This window comes from Crocodylus siamensis, chromosome 2 (genome assembly GCF_052110815.1).
Source record: "Crocodylus siamensis isolate JL-2025a chromosome 2, ASM5211081v1, whole genome shotgun sequence".
NCBI classification, from domain to species: Eukaryota; Metazoa; Chordata; order Crocodylia; family Crocodylidae; genus Crocodylus; species Crocodylus siamensis.
Genome location: NC_143396.1, coordinates 194122403 through 194142847, shown reverse-complemented (window position 1 = coordinate 194142847; position 20445 = coordinate 194122403). Strand labels below are relative to the sequence as shown.

Sequence of the window (20445 nt, the reverse complement as noted above, 5' to 3'; positions counted from 1 at the left end):
TCACTTGTTGACACCAATTTTAAGGAAATCTAGCTTTGGAGAATTGCCTACTAACAAGCGTCTTTCTACTAGTTTCCACCAAAATTTTTATCTTGGGCAACTAAAGTTAGACACCTCACTCCTGAAAAAGGATACATGCAGGGGGGCCCATGAGATTGCATGAAGTCCAGTGAAGTAACAGGAGTCTGCCTTCATTTAGTCACTAGGACTGGGACTAACGCCTGGGGTTTCTCAGCCCACTGAAAAATTAGGACTCTTAAATTAGGTGCTTCAATACGGACACTTGAATATGAAAGTTTGTGCGAGGTTATGGAGATGCAAAACCTCACACTAATCAAGGAAAGAGACTCATATTTTTGTGTACTTCATTTGACTTATTTTAAATAACCTTGAATCTAGTCTGCCACACAATTCTTCTTTCCAAATCGATCCATCTAAATATAAAGCTGACTTACGCTTCTTTTCCCAAAATAAAGAGTCTAACTAAACACATTCTTGGGAGCTAAACACTGACTTCTTTGTTATGCAATCTATATACAAAAATAATTTTCTATACATAGCTGAAAAGATACATTCATAATATAAAAATATATTCCTACCAACCTGTTCTATAGTTCAAATGAAGAGAATTTTCTTAAAAATAACATTTATTTCTCCATCCCTTGGATGGTTTGGTAAAGGTTTTGATTTGTACTGCTTTTGGATAATGAAAAAGAATGAGCACATCTATATTTTTATAGTCCATTTCTAGTCACTTTCACTTTTTTAGGCTCTTATAAATAACGCTTCCTGAACTCGCATGTCACCAGGTAATGCTTAACTGCAAAAACAGTATTAAAAACAAAAACTTTAAATAAAGATACCCCAAGAAATATTATTATTCTGCTTTGTCATGTCGTTTTTTTTTTTAATTTCAGACATAACACTCATTGATTTTATGGGCAGATGGCTGGGCTGATTTTGAAACTTTTCTCATGGTGGCGTCCTTTGTAGCTTTAAAGATGTTTTAGATAGAAGGCTGTTTTCAAGTGCTTGGACTTGGCATGAATGTAGCAGCAGGAGCTGGTTATCCAGAAAGGGAGGGAGCAGGGGGAGAAAGGGGGAATTTCCTTTGGAATTAGACTGACTAAACAGGTGTCTAGTCAGACCAATTGGGCTGCAACTGAAGAACCAGACTGAAGCAAGGCAAAATTTATTTAGGCAAAATTCCACAGTATTGGAATATTTTAAGTTGCATTTTATAGTCACCTATAAAAAAGACAATTGTGTAAGTTCTCTCTAAACTGCATGTAGATTCAATTTAACCATGTTAGGAAATACAAAATTATGTGGTTTTACTATTAATAGAAATTTACTGTGAACCTCCAGAGAACAGTTGTAATGAAAATATAAAGCAATCAAGTAAAAGAGAACCTGTTGCCAGGTACAGCCTGATAAATACAACGGTCTAATTTGATGAGGGTGCTAATGTTTACATGTATTGTAGAGGAAATACATTTATCCTCCAAGAAGCGACTCTGGGCCTTAAAAGCATAGTTCATAGTTCTAAAGGACTATACTACTTGGAAGAACAAAAATGCATTAGCCATGTGTACGTTTGTTTTTCATGTAAAAAAGAGGGAGTTATGTTGCTTACGCTTCCCTGAAGCATCTCTCTCTCAGATGTTACAAATGTCTCATCCAAAATCCAGAATTCTGACTGGCAAGCTATAAACATTCTCCATGTTAAAGTGAATGTATTATTTCCTTTCTATGATATTAGGAAAGATTTCCTTTTTTTAAAAAAAGATTGAACAATTTTGTGATTAGGCTAGGAAAAAAATTAATCTCGACTGGTAGAAGTCTAGAATGAACATTTGAGAGGCATTTAAATACTCAGTCTAAAGTAATATAAATGCCTGATATTTAGGGGATTTAGTACTTTCATACCCTGATCGCTAATGCAAGGACCCCAGAAACTTTTAATACTCCATTCCTGTAATAGTTCCCTGGGGCTGGATTTTTATGCACAGGTAGAGCACCCCAGTAGAATTAACAAGACCCTGTACAGACCAATGGGGTCTACATTTCTAATTGTTGTATTAGGTTTTCAGGGTTGTAAGGGATCTTCTGTCCAGCTAGTCTCCTACTACCACATAATTATGTCATAAACTTATCAAGCTGCATTTTAAAGCGGTTAGATTTTTTGCTCCTGCAATTATGATGGGCTTTTGTTGTCTTCTAATAAATGTTGATAATTATTTGTTAAATTATTTATTAAATGATACTTGCTTTTATTTACCAAGAAACATCATTAAATGTACTGAAAAGCACCTGTTTAAGAGCTTACAGTCACTTCATTGTTAAGAAAGGGAATAAAGGAATGTAGCATAAGTTCTCATGCAACAAATCTTCAAGGCGGAAAATGTACTCAAGTACTGTGAATTTCTTGCTTACGGCTAATTTATGTACTTTATAAAAATAGTGACTTTAATTTCCATACCATGTAAACTGTATCTGCAACCAAATAGTGAATCAGTAGAAGAGAAGGAGTGCCAACGTTTTTAAAGATCTTCTGAAATAGTGTTAAATAAGGGTCTATGCAGGTTTAGCCTCTCATCTCTCAGGCATGGTTTTGGAAGTTGCTGCAAAATTCTTGTCAAGCTAGAGGTGCCTGAGGAGAAGTCTAGAAAAATCCTAGGAGCTTTTGGGCCATTATACTGCCAAGGCAGATTTGCTTATTCTCCTTTTCAGTGTTTCAAGCAAGGAGACTTTCACCTTTGCCCTCATAAGGCTGTTGTACAGTCTCTGGACTACTTCATATGCCATTATTTACAGCTGGATGTAGAGAGTCAAACCAATTTAGAGTAAACTAGGTCCTATCCTGCAACTGGGAGTAACAAGTGGCAGCTCTTATATATTCCCTACTATACACGATAAATTTAGAGAAATTGCTACATTAACATTTCAGCAATAGTAAAACAGGTTGAAATTACAGCACTGGAACCCTTCTGGTATGCAGAACCTGCCCCCCCGGCAACACTTTTTGAGTCCTCCCATAGATGACTCTTCACTCTTCTCTCTGAAACAGCAGAGCTGCAATTCCTATCATTATACTGACAAGCCAATCTATTTGGCTGAGCAAAAGTGGCAGCTATCAGTTCTCCCCCCTTCTACCAGGTGTTCAGGTGCTCCCCTCCACCTGCTCTCTAGCTCTCTTCTGTTTCCAGTCCTTTCCATCTGTCTCCATTGCTCTACTGCACAGCTGTTTGTCCTTCTGCTGCTAATCACTTGCTTTCCAACTGTCCCTTTCCCTTTTCCACACACAGATTACTTGAACATTCAGGAAATAAAGGTTAAAGTCTGTGTTGGGTATTAGCAACACAAGGAAATTTGCAGAGTACTACTTTTCCTTGCCTTCATTATGTAATGAAAAAATATTGGAGTAACTTAAAAAAAAACCCAAGAGTTTCCTAGTATACAAGTTCAAGGTGTTAAAAACATGAAACATCCTCAAAGCACACTTCTCATCAATAGAAAATGCTTGTCAGGTTCTCAGCCCCGTATGGCAGGAACTCTAGCTGCAAATAAACTATGGCAGAGAGAGCTGTACTGTAATTTACCCAGGCTTCCTGCCCACCATCTTTCTATTCAGTCCTCTAACTTTCCACTGCAATGCAAGTGTGCATGTTTTACATTCCCCAGAGTCTGCACCTGCCTGGAAAATGAGCACTCAGAGGTCTCTCCTGAGCCTTGTATTGCATGTACTATATGAATGCAATGCACTGCATGCTGAGCTGTGTGTGATGATACTTAGAACCTGACTTCTGATACCCACAGTTGCCAAAGCAGCACCATTTACCCATTTGTACTCAATTATGTTTCAAATCTATTCATTTCACTCCATTGGTTCACATTATTAATACTAGTTATGTGACTGGAGATCACATATCATCTGGCAAAGATATCTTTGGTTAAAGCTGTGCCATTCCTCACAGGGAAGATGTAAACCTTAAATCACTGAACTGCTCTGTTGTTCACTTTTTACAGCCATATGATATTACAGATATGCAGATGCTGTATAAACAGGTTTTCCAAACTTTGATATATACCTGTTATGGCCAATTATAATTACATGTTTAAAACAGTGAGATGATAGTGTCAAGGTGGTATACAACAGCCTTTGTGGTGATTTTGGCTGTTGGACTGGGAAGGTAGGAAAATTAAGGCATCTCTGTTTTAACTCCCTACCTACGCACCATACAGCTCTTTGCAGTTACATTACAACATGCTATTTTCCCCATAACCTGAAGGTACATGCGTGCAACATCATCTATTCCTGCACAGTATTTTGTGTGTGCAAGAGCTCATAAATCACTAATATACATGGTGATCAGTGAATAAGCTGAGGGCTTGAAAGGTCTCACATAACTATAGGGTAAATAGAAAGATTTCAGTGTTAAATTCTGTGTTGGGAACATAAAGGAAGTGCGCTTTCCTGAGAACCTGGATGAATATTTACAGAAACATAAAACAACTGGGTTGAGAAGTCATAGCTTAGAGCAGTGCTTCCCAAACTTTTCCTTAGCGTGACCCTATTTATGACCCCCTTTTCACATCATGGCCCCTCAACATCCCACTCGCTGCCTCCCACCCCCCAGGTGCCCTGCACTGCTGACCCACAGCTCCAGCTGACTGCAGGAAGCAGCAGTTGCTGAGGCCAGAGCTGGAAGCCTGGCTCCCTGCCCTGTTCCCTCCCCCGTGGGCGGCACGGCTGGAGTGGAGCCTGTGAAGGGGGAGAAGGATGCAGGATATCTGCTGCAGGCTTGGGAATCCTCACCCTGCTACCCTTTCCCCTGGGCCTCCGCAGCCCAGCAGGCACGGCCTGGCATGGGAGAGAGAGCCATGCCAGGTCCCATCCGTGCATCTGAGCTGCATCCGCTGATGTTGCAACCCCATTTAGGGTCACAACCCACAGTTTGGGAATCGCTGGCTTAGAGAAATACAGACCACATCTCCTTCAGATGGCCTGCTGTGTAGATGGCAGACCATCTCCTTCAATTTGTGGTTGGGGGGCACCCGTCCTCATAGGGTAATGGACCTGGTTTGCTGGTCTTCCCTCAGAGACTGGAGGAAAACAATGAGCTTTTATCTATCCCAGAGAAAAGGTTGCTCTGACAGGCCACCCACACTATCCTTCACTGCTGCAGATAGAGTGGCCTCCTACTAACTCCACTGACCATGTGGATTCTAGATATTGTTGATTCTATGTTTTTGACTAGAAAAAAGTAGCTCTGAAAAGTCTTTACTAGCTTTCTAAAAGCCCAAGGGACAACTGTGAACAACTTTCTCTGCCCCAAGAATCTGCTCCTACAGTGTGGAATAGGGATCTATATTAGAATTATGGAAAAGTAGGGCTGGTACAGCCCTCAGGTCATATGGATTCCTTCATATGTAGAAAGCTAAATGAAAAGACAAGTTGCCTTGCATTCAGAATACTTATAACAATCCTCTTTGTGTTTTCATCGCATCTGAACCAGCCAGGTCACGGGAAAGAATTAGCTAGCATTTAGATGGACTTGGGGCTCAGAGGAGATTTCTGACTATGGCTGAAGTTAGATGCAACTGAGACAGAGCTGGTAGGTTGAAGAAGGCAGGGGAAGAGCTGGTTGTATTTCTGGCTAGCATATGAGCTGCGTCCCTTGCAATATAAATGACAGGAAGTTGCTGGCAGCTAATTCTGAAACAATCCATAACTTGGGCACTTCCCCCACCACTGTTATTCCAGAGCATGGATTTGTGACTCTTTTGTGCATGTTGCTCAGGACTTTTCCCAGGGTCTCAAGGAAGGGATATTTATGGGCAATGAGATCGGTGTTCAGAGCACAAAATGGAACCCTACAGAAAAATACAGTTTTATACATTACAAAAAAAAAAAAAAAAAAAAAATGTCTAATGTAAATATCTTCTGGGAGTAATCCCACTGGGTGAATCTACACATGAAATCAGCACGTAGCAATAAACTCTGGTGCAATTCACACCAGTTTATTGCTCCCACGCACAGTGTTTACACCTGCTCCCGGGACAGCAGAACATTAAGCTAGGGTGGGGCAGCCGGGGAGGGAAGAGGGGGTCAGCCTGCCAGACCAGGGCTGCTCTGCCCTAGCTCAACATGCTGCAGAGGGGCTGGCTGGGGCACAAGGTGCTACAGTGCGGGGTTGGCTGGCAGGCAGTTCCCGCAGTATAGCATCCTCATACTCCAGCCAGCCCCAGTGCATTTCAGCAGGCATAACTACTCTGCTATAGGATACTATTTGTCCTGGACAGTATTACCTTACAGTGGAGTTAATTAATTTACTGCCCTCTAATAGGGGCACATGTGTAGATGGTGAAATTTTATTGTGGAACTAATCAGTCAGCTCTTCAGCAAAGTGTAGATGCACCAACTGAGTTCAAAGGAGTCATTTCTACTTTACACCAGAGTGAAAAGGATCACAGTATAACCCCCAAGAGCATAGTCTTAAATCCTCTGTGTTAAATGAAGAATTTGAAAATAAGTATTTATAAAATATGGAATTGATACAACATAGAAAGAGAAAAAAATAGATTTATTCCTGATATTGACAGGTCTAAGTGACCGCAGATTTGGGCCAAACTTTTGACACACACCTAAGGTTAATTCAACGTAACTATATATGGCACTGAACAACATAACATTCTGCCACATACATTCATATCTGAATTGTTGAGCTATATTGCATTTTCACTATAGCATTTCTCTCAGACTCCTTTGTAGCAAGGATTCTTCTGTTCTGTGCTATGTCTCTGATCCCCATTATGCAGGGTAAACACTCCCTAGATAACATCCCCTGGCCATAGCTCATAAATTCTACAGTTTCTCGTACAGAATTATAAAACAGTATGTGACAGCTTTACTCTATTCCATACTACTGTATTTTACCAGCAATTTGAAAAAAGGACCACCTATACCGCATGCTTATAAGACAGTCTGCTTTTCAGAAATCATCTCAATAAAAATTCTTGGTTCTGCAATGTTTCTTCTACAGGAAACTGAAATGAGCTCTTTTGATTTCTGATGATTTGTGATATGTAGTAGAAGCAGTTAGACTGCTAACAAACATTCATAGCAACAACACATTGGTGAGTGTCAAAAAAGCAGCTCAGTGAGGATTAGAGGAAATAGAAAAAAATATTGTGTCCAGATCCACTAACGGTCTGCAATACTGCAGTGCAAAATCCAACTTTTTTGACCGAATTTGGCCTCAAGAGAAATTCGAGTTAAAACATGCACCATCTTTGGACATTTAGAGAACTCATCTTTTGCAAAATATCAACCCACAGTGCTCAGAGGCAAAACTTAAAACCACCTTAAAACTGAATTAAGGAGGAAATAGAAATTCTGTATTGTAATAAGAGTAAAATGACCTAATATTGATACACAGTTTGATTCAATAGCTTCTTCTGTAAATGACACTTTAAAAAGGCATATTAAACTATGAGATTCAGTGGGGTGATACATTTTATTTAGAGTCTCCTGGAGTATAACATGGGTAATTACTCTCTCTTCTTGGCACCCAGAGAAACTGTGATCATACCACAAAGACCATGGTTTAACAAAGCACCTATGAATGTACCCAATTTTTAAGCAGGTCCTTAAATCTTTCTGTTCAAGGAAAACCCCTTAACCACCTTTAAGTATTCTGCTGAATAAAGCCCTCCCAAATCAGAGAAGCTTAGTACAATTGGTAAACTGTATCAATGAGGTAGTTTGGCACAGTTGTGCAGTGAAACTTCCTCAGCTTCCAGAAGTGGCAAATGTGACAGGCCCTGATTTTTCTAGCATGAGCTTCTACAGTTATAGAAGCAATAACTTTTATAAAAAAATGGTAGGAAAGAGAAAATGCTGTGTTGTACTAAGAGCCATATTATTTCACACCGATCAATGCTGAACACAAAAAACTTAAGAAATACATTTGCAGCTACATCAGTGCCAATTGTGGAAAGCATGTAGGAAGGGACTAGAAATGGGGAGAATCAACTGAAAAGTGCAGAGAGTTAGGACAACACTTACTGATTCTGGGTCTCTCTGCTGTTCAAGAAAAGCTGAGAATTCCACCAGTCTGAGCTTGGTTGTACCAATTGATCGGCCCTGCCAAGCGGGAACTGAAGGAGCTGGAGCTGAAGCAGGCTCAAATCCTGAAAATATAAAGGATCCTTTTTTTTTTTTTTAAAGGAACATATTGTGCAATATCTCAGTCTCCATTTCCTAAATCAGGCATGTCAAACTTGTGTGGCCCCCTGGGTCAGATCCAAACTAAAAAGCTCCTCACAGGACAGATTTGGACCCATCTCTGGTGGCAGTTTGAGCAGAGATGGCTGAACGAGTGGTGTCAAGGAGCTGTGTAGGGGTTAATGCAGTCAGTGCTCAACCTGCCACCAAGTGTCCATAACAGTGATCTGTACCCCTGAACTGCATGCCAGGCCCAGCCCCTGCTCACCCTGCCTCCTCTAGGAGCCCTGCAGGATGGATGTTTGACACCCCTGTCCTAGATTAAATATACCCTGATGCTGCCACACACCTCTCACAAATTCAGATAGGATTTTGTATGTTCTAACTCTGCTTGGGCCTGCTATTTGTTAAAGGTAGATACCACGAAGAGATCTAGGTTACAATCTGGAAAAGTGGCAATGTAGCTGTACGTTAAAGACTCTAAACTAAACTATAGCTTTTGCAATTTCTTGAGTTAGAAAGACACTGCAGAATATTTCTTTAAATCCTAACTGATTTCTGCCCTTTTGCTGGCTACTAACTAACCTTCCTTGCCACAAGGCAGCACGGTCTGATAGAATACTGCCATGGGAGTCAGGAGATCAGGAGCTGGTTCACTTAGCCCTCGGCCTTCTATGTGCTCACAGGCAATATCACTTCTATCTTTCTTTCTCCTCCCACTCTCTGTTGCTCTTATTTATTTAGAGTATAAGATTTTCAAGGCAGAAAAACCATGTGTTTGTACTACGTGTTTTTACAGAGCCTAGCAAAATGGGGTCTTGACCTCATCTAGAGCTTTCAAGCACTACCACAATACAAATAAGTCATGTGTGGAGTTGAATCGTAACCTAAAATACTTCCTTTCTCTTTACGGTGAGAATATAAGGGAAGCGATTTGACCAAAAAAAGGACACACTGTCCACCAATAAAACTGACTCATCACAAATGAAAGAGTAACTGTGCCCTCTTGGTCCTACCACTGGAAAGTCAGAGAAGGAAGATGAATGGAGCAAATGATCAGAGGACATATGTGGAATTAGGCATGTCAGGATGTAGGATCCTCAGATTTGTAAATCTAGGAGAAAATTCTGAGTTCAGAATTGGTCAGCAAATCAGTGAAATTAAAAGAGGACTAGAAAACATGGTCCTTCTTCCTGGAATAGGCATCTGGTGTTGTTATTCTGTACCTCAAAACTTGGACAGTGGAGATTTAGGAAGCTTTTTTATACACTAAAAAAGAAGTTGGGGTGGGAAGGGAGGGGAAATGAAGTACAAGATTCAAGACTGGAATTGTTTAACTGCGAGTGAGGATTACAGTAAAAACCATTAAGTTGATGAATGTATGCAGTGTCAATAAATGGATTTCTAGAAAGGAAATCTGGAAGAAGAAACCCTGAAAATGTGCAAAATTTCTGGTTTTGAATGCAATATTTTATAAGTTAAGAAGACTTGCAAGTTTTTACTTGAAAAAATGGCTCCCATCTTTCAAATATACAAAATAGGAAGTTATAATACCAGAACAGCAGACAGAGGTGAGAAACAGGTAGAATAAGAAAATGTGGTGAGGGTACATTACTGAGCATCATTTGGTAGGCAAGCGTTGGAATAGGTCACCTAGCAAAACTGGGAAAATCCATTCTTGAAAGTTTTCAAAAGCAGGTTAGACAGACACTTGGCTGGAATGGTTTAGTCAGAGATAATCCTGCCTTGAGCAGGGGGCCTGATGAGATGACATTGCAAGATCCCTTCTAGCCCTACTTCCCTATAATCCTATTTCTTCAGAAATGACACTGAGTGTAACTAGCAGTGGGAAACCATGGCAAGAGACGGTAGAGGAAAACGAGGCTTCCAGCAGCCAAAGGATTGCTTGCCAGTTCTGAATAGACAGATGCTCAGGAAGCAGATGGCAATCAAGTATATGTGGGGTATATGGATTACACCTTTGAAACTGAGCACATGTGGCTTTGGAAAAATTTTATTCCTGCCCTGAAATAGAGAGACATATTTTCACAAGTGAAAGAAGCATGGTTGAAACTTTAAATTCTCATCTGCATCCCATTACCTATTATGTTCTTTACAGGTCGTTTTGTTGCCATAAGCTGAAGTTCAATCAAGAACTATGATTTAGCACCATAGAAAATACTGGCACATATTCTGGTGATTGGTTAAAGGAAAAGTCTCTGCTTCCCAAACAGTGAATTTTCTTCATAGTGAATCAACTGCTAGTACATTAGTGTCTGGTCAAAACACGGGAGAGTCTAGATCCCAAATAGTGGGCTTTGTGCGGCACAAGAATTAATGAAACACATCCATTACTTTTCCCTATGCACTTCAGCACTACTTAGAGGAGACCATAAAATGGAAAGTTACCTGATATAGGAGCTGTGACTGATGGCTGTATAGGATAGGCCTGCTGAACGAATGGCTTTACACTGAAATAAACAAGGAAAAGAGGGAGGAAAGGGAAAGGAGAAAGAAAAAAAAATATAATCACATAAAATGCAATTCCCATATTATTCAGCTAGAGTCACAAAGTATAAGCAAAAGTATTGTTGGTACGCTTTTCTAAAGCATCCATCTCTTTCCTAAGTGTGTGTTTAAAAGATGGGCAATAAATGGATTATCTAGAGAGGAAGCAGTCTCTAGAGTAACAGCCAATATTTTAAAACAAAGAGTCTAATTCACAAGTTATTGAGCTTGACAATATTCACTTATGTAGCACCGAATTACTGTATGACATTCTATGGCCTGTTACGTAAGGGGTCAGACTAGATGTCAGGAAGCAGCTACTGTGACCTCCTACGATTCCAGAGCATACTGCATGGAAACACTTCTACTGGCATCAATGGACCTTGGATAAAGCCATAAAGAAAGCATGGAAAAGGTGATCCAGAGGTACTTCTACTTTCCTGCAGGGCAGGGGGGAGGAAGACAATCCAGGTATAAAGGTCCCAGGACAAAATTATTGGCACCAAGGTGTTACACAGCTGCAAACCCTACTGCAGGCCCTTCATGCAGTGGAGGCACCTGAAGTGGTCGTCTCCTGCCCTAAAGTAAAATGGGAGTTTTAGAATGGCTTTTCCTCCCACATGCCTTACGTGTTAAAATGGGAATGGAAAGATCTGCGGTGGAAATATACATATATACTTTATAGGTAGGTAGTTAGGTAGATGTATATAATGTTATTATAATATAACATAACATATATTATTACACACACACACACAAACACATACATATACATACATAAATACATACATACGTATACATATAGCCCCTACTATGTACAATTCTACAAGGGGTTAAAAGCAGTACCATAATAAGGGGGCAAGCAGGGCAACTGCCCCAGGTGCTGAAGCAAAGGGGTGCTAATAGGTGCTGCCCAGCTGGGGTGGGGCATGGGACAGAGCTGCGAGCAGCTCATTTGGGGGTGCATGGGCATGGAGGAAGGGTGGCACCTGCCACTGCATGCACCCCTGGGCAAGCACTGGCAGAGGGGTGTGTGCCCCCCAGATCTGTGCGCAGGGTGAGGTTTGGCTGCCACTGCAGGATTTGCCCTAGGCACGAAACTTTCTTGCTATGGTACTGGTTAAAAGAAAGGGCTTGTCCACAGCTGGTGTCTAGTTTCTGCCCCTTGAAAGTTTAACAGAAGTTAGTGTAACTATAAAGGGTATTCCTTCACATGCAATTATCCGACTTTTTAAAAGTCAAAATATTTTCCTTAGTATCTTTTGTCAGTGAATCCCAGTGACTCCCATACAGAGAAGAACATCCATAATCTGCAGACTTACTCTTGCGAGGATCCAGGCTGCCCTGTTTGTATCATTCCTGGCCAAAACTAGAGGTGAAATAAAAAAAAAAGTTGCTATTGTTTTCTTTGTAGAATACTATTACCTATTGTAGATAAAAATATTTGCTTTGCAAAAGCAGACAAAAATACAATTTACACACCAATCCACTGATCTAGCCTTCATTTCCTACTGATCACTGTTAGAAATACTTTTATTGGAGCTGATTAACAACTTACCCCAGGTGCACCAGGAAATGTAGGACGGGGAATTCCTGGCAGGCCCAACTTGTTGTGAATAGCAGTAGCTGATACTATCTGAGCTGATGACATTGCTGCCATGTGTTGGAGTGCTTTGTCCTTTGCAGTCTGATCCTTGAACATGACAATTACATGGAGTCTTAAACCATTTGACACGACAAATCGTGTTACATAAGTGCAGCTACAAGCACATAACTAACACTTAAAAAGCCACACAGAAAATGCAAAAATAGCAAACCATGCAGAAAAATATAGCATGAAAGCTAATTACACCCAAACTATCTCAAAGCAAAAATTCTCCTGTCAGACAGGCACAGTAGGGATGAACTCTTGCAATCTGCTTGACATGCACGGAGCTCTGGGAGAGTACATTGTGGCTCCAACCTTGCACTTATACCCATGCAGGTATGTATATATTTTTGTCCACGCAAAACTCCACTGATTTAATATATCTTTGAATTCAGTGGGGGTCTGCCTGCGTGGCTCTGTTTGCAGGATTGAGGTCTAGCAAAGTTTAGCTTTGATTATTAGAGAAGTTTGCCTTTAGAATGGAAAACTTTTAAAGGAAAACACAGAAATACAGGAACTTGTGAATACTGCTTTATTTTTCTTTGTAGGTATTTCAAATTCTTTTCTCCATTTTTTTCCTCCAATTTATCATAAAAATAAGGAAAAATATTCTGTGGTTTCTAATTTGAGATTTCTATTTACAATTCTCCTTGTTACTTTTAAATCATAGAGCTACAGCTTTTAAAAAAAACCCTGTGTTACTATAGCATTTGAATGCTCTGATCCCAACTCAGGACCTCATTGTGTACAAATACAGAACAAGAAGATGGTCTCTATCCCAGCAGAGTTAGGAAAATAGATATTTTAGGGCACAACACAATAGGTAAGCATAAACTGTTACTGTATGGCCACAGTAGGGCTATTCATTTAGAAATGCTGTACTAATTCAAGTGCTAATGTTTAGGTATGTGGCTTACACTGAAGGAACACAAGCAGTATTAGGCAACTTCATATTCCCAAGCCAAGTAGCAAGCATGCTGGCAAGGGATGCATGCTTTTATTTATGGTAGATGAATTTGCATATACGTTCCTTCTCAAGCTTATAGGTAGTAGTAGTACGATAGGTGAGCAGTTTCTTCCTTGGAATAGCTCCTTTAGAAACAGCGCAGGCTGAAAGTACAGTAAAAGCTAGCCAAAAATTCTGCCAAGCACAGCTGAAGTACATAATACCTGGTTTAGTTAAAATACTTACCATGCTTGTTACCTGGATACAACAACAAACAGTTTGTTAAAACGTTTGTGCACAATAGCAGGTTTTTAGTAAAATACTCTATAGTGTAAGAAGAGAAAAAGGAAGAACATTTTGCTCAATCTTAAATCTTAGGCATAAGCAAGTACATCATTTGCACCAAGGGACTGATTCATTAAAACTAATAATAAAAATATCCTCCCTCACTCTCAAGAACAGCAGATCCTAGCTGAAGGGTATCAGTCCTGAAGTACATTTCCCTGAGCTCTGTGGCACCCTGAGGAAGCTCCTCCGTTGGATAAAGCTTTACATATTTGGTCCTCTGTTGGTTTATTAGGGCAGCAGGTGGAGCAGGGGAGTAATTGTTCTCAGTAACTCTGCGCCCTTCAGGTTTAAAGGCTGAAATCTGAGAAGGTGTTAGTGCTTTTAGAGGCAATATTAACACCTGCAGACCCATCTGTACCTACTCCTGCTAGTCCAATTTAGGGAACAGTGAGTGTGCAACACAGCTTCTGCAAAAGCCACAGTTAGGGATAAATGGACAGCAGGTCTCCTATAAAGGGGGCACAAGGAGTCTGTTCCTTAAGATATATGTAGCTTTCAAGAAATCTTCTGGTTTAAGGGGCCAATCTCTTTAACTGTTCCACACAGTGAGAAAGAAACTCTGTAAATGAAAACTCATGTAAAAGTAAGAATATGGCCCTCAAGCAATATCTGTGGTTTCCTTAATTTCTGACTTAAAGACTGTAGGCCCATATGGAGTCCCATCCACCGGTCCTTACTTAGGCACATCCCTAAAATCAGGTTTGAAGAAGTCAACACTTTAAATCTCATGTACAGTTGGCTGAATCTTTGCAAAAGCAAACATGCAGAAGAGAGCATTATCTTGTATGTGAAGTATGTGAGCCAAGTAACACAACATATACACAAACTTCTTGATCCTAGTAACCTCCTGAACTAAATGAACTCTGCTCTTGTGATTATCATGTCGTCACCAGAAACTCCTACTGTGTTTCTTGTCTAATTGCCAGCAGTTTCCTGCACAGCTTCTTCTTTTGTATATAAAATAAATCCAGTGCCATCATGGAAAACAGTGCTTCTCAACCAAGGTGCTGCGGCACCATGGGTGGCTTCGAGATCCTCTCAAAGTTAGTATGATTAGGTATGTAAACGTGATTCACAAGATAAACCCAGAGATTGCAAATGCAGATCTATAGTGTTAATAACAGTCTGATCTGTTGCAGTCTTTGTGAGTTCTTTGTAACAAAACAACTGCACTATTAGTTTTCAAAAAAAGAGTGAAAACTAAAGAGCTGGCATTTTCAGAAGGATGCCTCAGGTCTAACGATGGATGCCTTGAGTCCAAAAATGTTGACAACCACTGATGTAAAGCCAAGTGCTCGGTCCTTCTAACTTTCCCAAACCTACACTGCTCTGATCCTGCCATGTCTTTGTTATACATAATGGAGGTAAATATTTAAATGCATGGCTTGGGATAGAAATGCATTTCTGACCATTACTCATGCCACAGTGAATTGAACTCTCACAAACAAACAATAATTAATTAAAAAACCCAAAAAAACAAGCTTTGAGAGATTTTCATTTTCATATACAAGTTTGCTCTACATATGAGCAAGTGCCAAAATAACATCTGTAGTTGGTTGGAAGGCCGCTATGCTTTATTAGTGATATGACTATTGCATTAATGAATTACTGGAGCAGTTGTAGTGAATATACAATGGAGAGCATATTTAAATTATTTTAGAAGCCCCAAAAGAAGAAATTATTTAAAAAAAAAATCTCATTATGGCATGAAGTCTCCAAATAATTAAGATTATTTGTTGCTGCTCTGTGCTGCTAAACTATTTGCATTTTTGCAGTGGCAATTAATTTTAAACACTTTGAATAGGTACATTTTTAGTCAGGTTGACAGATGATAAAGGTCAGAACTGATGAGATGGCAAGAAAACAGTCCCAGGAGTAGAGCAGTAATTCTCAACCAGGGTGCTATGGCACCTGGGGTGTCTTAAAATTTTTTCAAGGGTGTTGTGGAGTATCATGCAATGTTAGCACTATTAGGTTTGCAAACATGTTTCACAAGATGAACCCAGGAATTTCAAATAGAAATCCATAGTTGGGGTCTTTCTGAGCTCTTTGCAGCAGCAAAAACTATTTTTCTGTAGTCAAAAAAGAGTGAAAACCGAGAGTTGGTATTTTCCAAGGGATTCCTCAGTGCTACCCAGGAGTGTCACAAGTCTAACAAGGTTGAGAACCACTGGAGTAGAGCGAGAGTCTCACAGACTGTTGAAAGTCTCTATTGTCCTATTTTTAGTTGGTTTAATTAGATTTAAGAATTCTACCAATATAAAAATTAAATAGAATTCAGCCATTTTGGGAGTTAGTGCTATTCTAGACTTTGGCCTTGTCTTTGGCCCTGCACAGTTTGTTAAGATTATGAGAAAGGCAGCTTTTTCATAGTTAAATAACGCCTTCTTACACTACTTTCTCATTTCAGAATCAAATACAAGTAGACAAGAGGCCATGATTTAAAATGATGCTGAGTATTCTTTCCTCCAGTAGAAGTCAGTGAGAGCAGCAACTGACCTATACCTGTTCATTTAGGCCTAAGACACTAATCTTCCAAAGATTCAAAGAAAATCTCATTTTGAGATTTATTTTTATTTAAATAAGGGTATGACATGCTGTCCTTATCTAACATTGCTTATTTCCCCCTCAAAAAAAACAAACTCAACACAGAGTATACAGCCAGACCTAACTTGCAAAATAAGTAGAAAGGGAGCACTTTATCTGCCTAGGGGAAAGCACAGTAAATGATTAATAATACCACAGCAACATTACACAAGATAGAAAGTGAAGACAGCTTTATCCAATTAAAACTGCAGGGGGAATTTATGCAGGCAGCTTACAATAATTACCTGAGCTGGAATTTGGCCGGGACAAATAGGTAGCACCCCTGCTTTGAAAGAGAATGCTATGGGGTCTTCAATGGCCTCAAGTGGTTAGGAATGTAATTTTATAACTTGCCTGAGACAGGGTGCCTGCTTCTGCATACTGCTATATAAATCTGAAATAAGGCCCCTAAAATCCATGAAGTTACTCAACTATATAACGGCATACGTTAAAGCCTCAGAGGGAAGAGTGTCTCCAGCTGCATCAACACCATTACTTCCTGCAGCAGCTTAAGGTATTCTTTAAATGTGTCCCATCCAGAACTGACCTGGCCTAACCTTACTTAATTTATGAACTCTGATGGGATTGCTGCTGCCAAAGAATGACACCCTGGTAAATCATAGATTGCAGATGTCACTTTTAAATCAATCTCTCTCTCCCATTACAGAATTCTGATAGTTGGAGATATATATATATATATATATATATATATATATATATATATAGGAGCATTGGGCTGGCTTTTCAGATGACAACCTGGGATAATTATGCTAAAGTCACTAGATTTTCAACAGTGTAAACACAATCAGAATCTGACTCATGGTATTTAGCAGACTTTACTTGTTAAATCTGTGTGTGCGCATGTGTGTGTAACGGGCAAGATGTAAGAATCTAGTATAGAAGGAAAGTACACCTTTTAATGAATCAGACCCTTGGGTTTTTAAATGCATTCATTTTGGTATAAATATAGTGTCACATTAGCTGAGAACAATTTCCCCAGATCATAAAATTACAATTTTTAAAATGCGAAAAGATCCCCACTTAGGGTGAAAGAAGAGTTTTACATGACAGGCACATTAGGATTCTTGCTTGACCTTTTTCATTCCAACATAAACAATAGAATAATTCAATTAATCAGTATAAACTAGTTCTACCACAAAAAAAATCTGTTATCCTAGAATGATAAACAGGACTATCAATACCATGTTGTCCATATAGATTTTGAATAATATCTAAGCATAAGAAAATTAAGCACAACAGAGGAACATACAAATTCAAGAAACCCTAAAACCTACACAATTATTTCTAAGACAAACCTTTTCTTGTAGGAGAAAAATATAATGTGATACAGAAGAAACAACAATTTGCTCACAAAATGGATATTACAGTAACACTAACATAAAATAGTTTCCTAATAAGCAATTTTGCAGATGTTATTTCTGCTCATATATTGTATTGATTCAAATAACCTTTGCAATTATTAGCTGCAGCTCAAAAAAGATAAACAAATCATGAAAATATACAATTGTTCTGGACAAAAGATAGAGAGCACTTGAATGTTTCTAGCCCCCATCTCCAATTTGCTTATTATTAGAGAAGACAGTAGTAAATACAAAAGCTGGCTATTTCAGCCAGGCAATAGCTAATGCCAAGAAGAGAATGCGCATTCAAAGCTGTCCCAACTTGCTGCCTAATGAGTAGCAATTAATCCATCTTATTGTATTTCAAAATGCTGAAGACTCCATTCAGATCAAAGGGAATTTTTCAAGGCTTTTATCATTGTTCATTTAAAAATTATAGAGCTATCTTTAGCATTCTATGATTGAAAACAATATTTTCTTTTTTATCTTTCAATGTAGAATGTAGAATAATGGATTTTAAAACATGTAATGTGTATGAACTGTAGGCATTTTAATGCTTCTTTTTGCTCTTTAATTAATCTTATACTATGAAAGAATACCTGAAATCAAAGTCAAAGAGACTCTTACTCAAATTATGCAGTCTCTTTCTTTATTTAAGCAAAACTCCTATTGACTTCAATAGCAGATACAAGGATTTGGCTCCACTACCAATGTGGAGAAAGCAAAGCAGAATTTTTTCCCTGATACAGTTGTTTCTTGGTCTTCAGAACAATGGGTTGCAGCCTTTCCCACCTGAGTAAGAGTACCTGTCTTCAAAAACAACTCCCTTATAAGTTCTGTCACAAAGGGCACCTATACACATGATGGACTGCTGCTCTGACCCGTGCTAATTACCATGTGTTGGAGCAGACTCAATTAATAGAGTCTGCTGGAGCATGCTAATTAGTGTCCTCCAGCAGCCTTGGCACCATGTGTATTCAGCATCCTCTATTTCAAAATGGCAGCAGGGTAATTTAACATTTTAGCTCATCGAATGAACTTTATTAAAATGCCCCCACTGCCATTTTGAGGTGCAGGACACTGAATACACATGACACTATGGGTGCTTTAATTAGTGCGACTCTGAGAGAAAAGGCTGCAACCCATGTGAGAGCCGCTCTGATTAAAGCATTCCCCACCCCACTGCACGTGTGTAGATGCCCAAAGAATTTTCTCCTGCGCTCCGTTTCCAGACAAAATTTCCATCACTCTTTGAGTGAAGGGAAGATCAGGCCCCTAAAACTACATTATCTGATCTCCTGGCCTACAAGGAACTAGAATGTCAAACCTTACTGGCAATAGATCTGTGAGTCATTCTAGATTGGTGTCTCGGAGATGCAGTGTTAATATTAACAGATAAAACTTCTGCTCCTTGTAAGCTAAATTCCAGCAATTTGGAGCAGCTGTTGGCATACATTAAAGGCACACTGGCCCTGTCAAACAGACTTTACAGTGAGGAGGTAAGAAGTATCATAAGTTAGGTGAGCTTCAACATTATACCACCCATTTCCTAGGGCAATGATAGCTGAGATCCTGGCAGAGGATAATCGTAAGATCAGATGCCTTAAATTCCTTAGCAAGAGTGCCAAATATTCTCCTTATCATTAGCTTGGTTTAGATAAAGGGTAGGTAGAATGATCTTCCGGTTTAAATTAAACCTACAAGGTACCTTCAGATCCAAAGTTGTTTACTGTAAGACCAGGAACAAGGCAAAAGACCCATGTCTTGCTGGGATAAATAGTCAGACCCCTTGGCTGCCTATGCACATGCTTGTTGGCATTCTAATTAGAACATGTTGGAGCTGTGCTCCAATTAAAATACAGCATCACGTGTATTAAACCTTCCTGAATTTAAAAATAACCACAGGGCTCTTGTCGAATGAGGTTTAGATACTGCATCCTGTGGCCATTTTTAAACATGTAAAAACTTAATATATGTCATGCTGAGGCATTTTAACTAGAGTGGCTGCCCGGGAACCGCTCTAATGAAAACACCCCCCGCCCCCCCCCCCCCCCAAAACACCTGTATAGGCAGCCCTACAGTCCAACATAAGAGTTAGGCACGTCAAAAATTACTGGCCAAGAGATGGATTACAGCAGTGATTTGCAGGCTTTTTAGATTCAAGGTACTCCTCATTAGACTCAAGGCATCCCTCCATAACTTCTGTGAATTGAATGTTACCCCATTTCAAAAGCTGAATTATTTACTACAGTGCTTATGTCCTTGCAGAGGGCCAGGGCAGTGATGGTAGGGAGTGGCCAAGCTTGTGCTCATCTCCTCACACTTCCTGCAGTACCCTTCAAAGGTTGAGAATAACTGGACTAAGGGCTAGGGTAGTACATCTACCATAAAGCACCACCAGCCTGAAGTCCTGCATGCTCCAGTGCTGGTTCAGTCCCAAATACCCCTAGAAACACCAACAAAGCAATTGCTGAACTGCTCCATAGAAAGTTACCAGGTTTATATGGGATACTCTGTAGTTGAAGCACGTTAGGGAACAGTTTTCTGACATGAGATGAAGAACTTGAGGAAGATCATCACTCAGGAATTGATCTGAATGAGTAGTTATGGACAGACAGAAAACATCCTTGGATCTTTCCATTAACACGACTTTCTCTTCATGCAGTCATTAAGAAATTGGAGGCATATATATTTGTAAGTGTTGACTGGTTCCCTGAATACTACCCAAACTATTCTATAAAAAAGTAATTCCTAGTATTAGCTCCATGTAGGACTACATGACTGGCCAACAATAGTTAATGCAGGGGCTGAGATACCA

The 20445-nt window shown here is 39.6% G+C and overlaps 1 protein-coding gene across 11 annotated transcripts in view; it reads right to left on the bottom strand.

The window, feature by feature from the left end:
• The window catches only part of TEAD1 (TEA domain transcription factor 1), a 240945-nt gene that overhangs the window by 46219 nt on the left and 174281 nt on the right, over nucleotides 1–20445 (bottom strand). For 10 of the 11 annotated variants that reach the window (XM_090032721.1, XM_090032718.1, XM_090032719.1 and 7 more), the window contains 4 exons: nucleotides 12297–12431; nucleotides 12061–12107; nucleotides 10640–10701; nucleotides 8072–8196 (listed from right to left, as the gene is read on the bottom strand). In XM_090032721.1, the coding sequence (XP_089888847.1) occupies nucleotides 8072–8196; nucleotides 10640–10701; nucleotides 12061–12107; nucleotides 12297–12431 (369 nt within the window). Of the gene's footprint in view, nucleotides 1–8071; nucleotides 8197–10639; nucleotides 10702–12060; nucleotides 12108–12296; nucleotides 12432–13578; nucleotides 19651–20445 lie in introns of those variants that run through there. The other variant, XM_090032727.1, reaches the window with a different exon arrangement.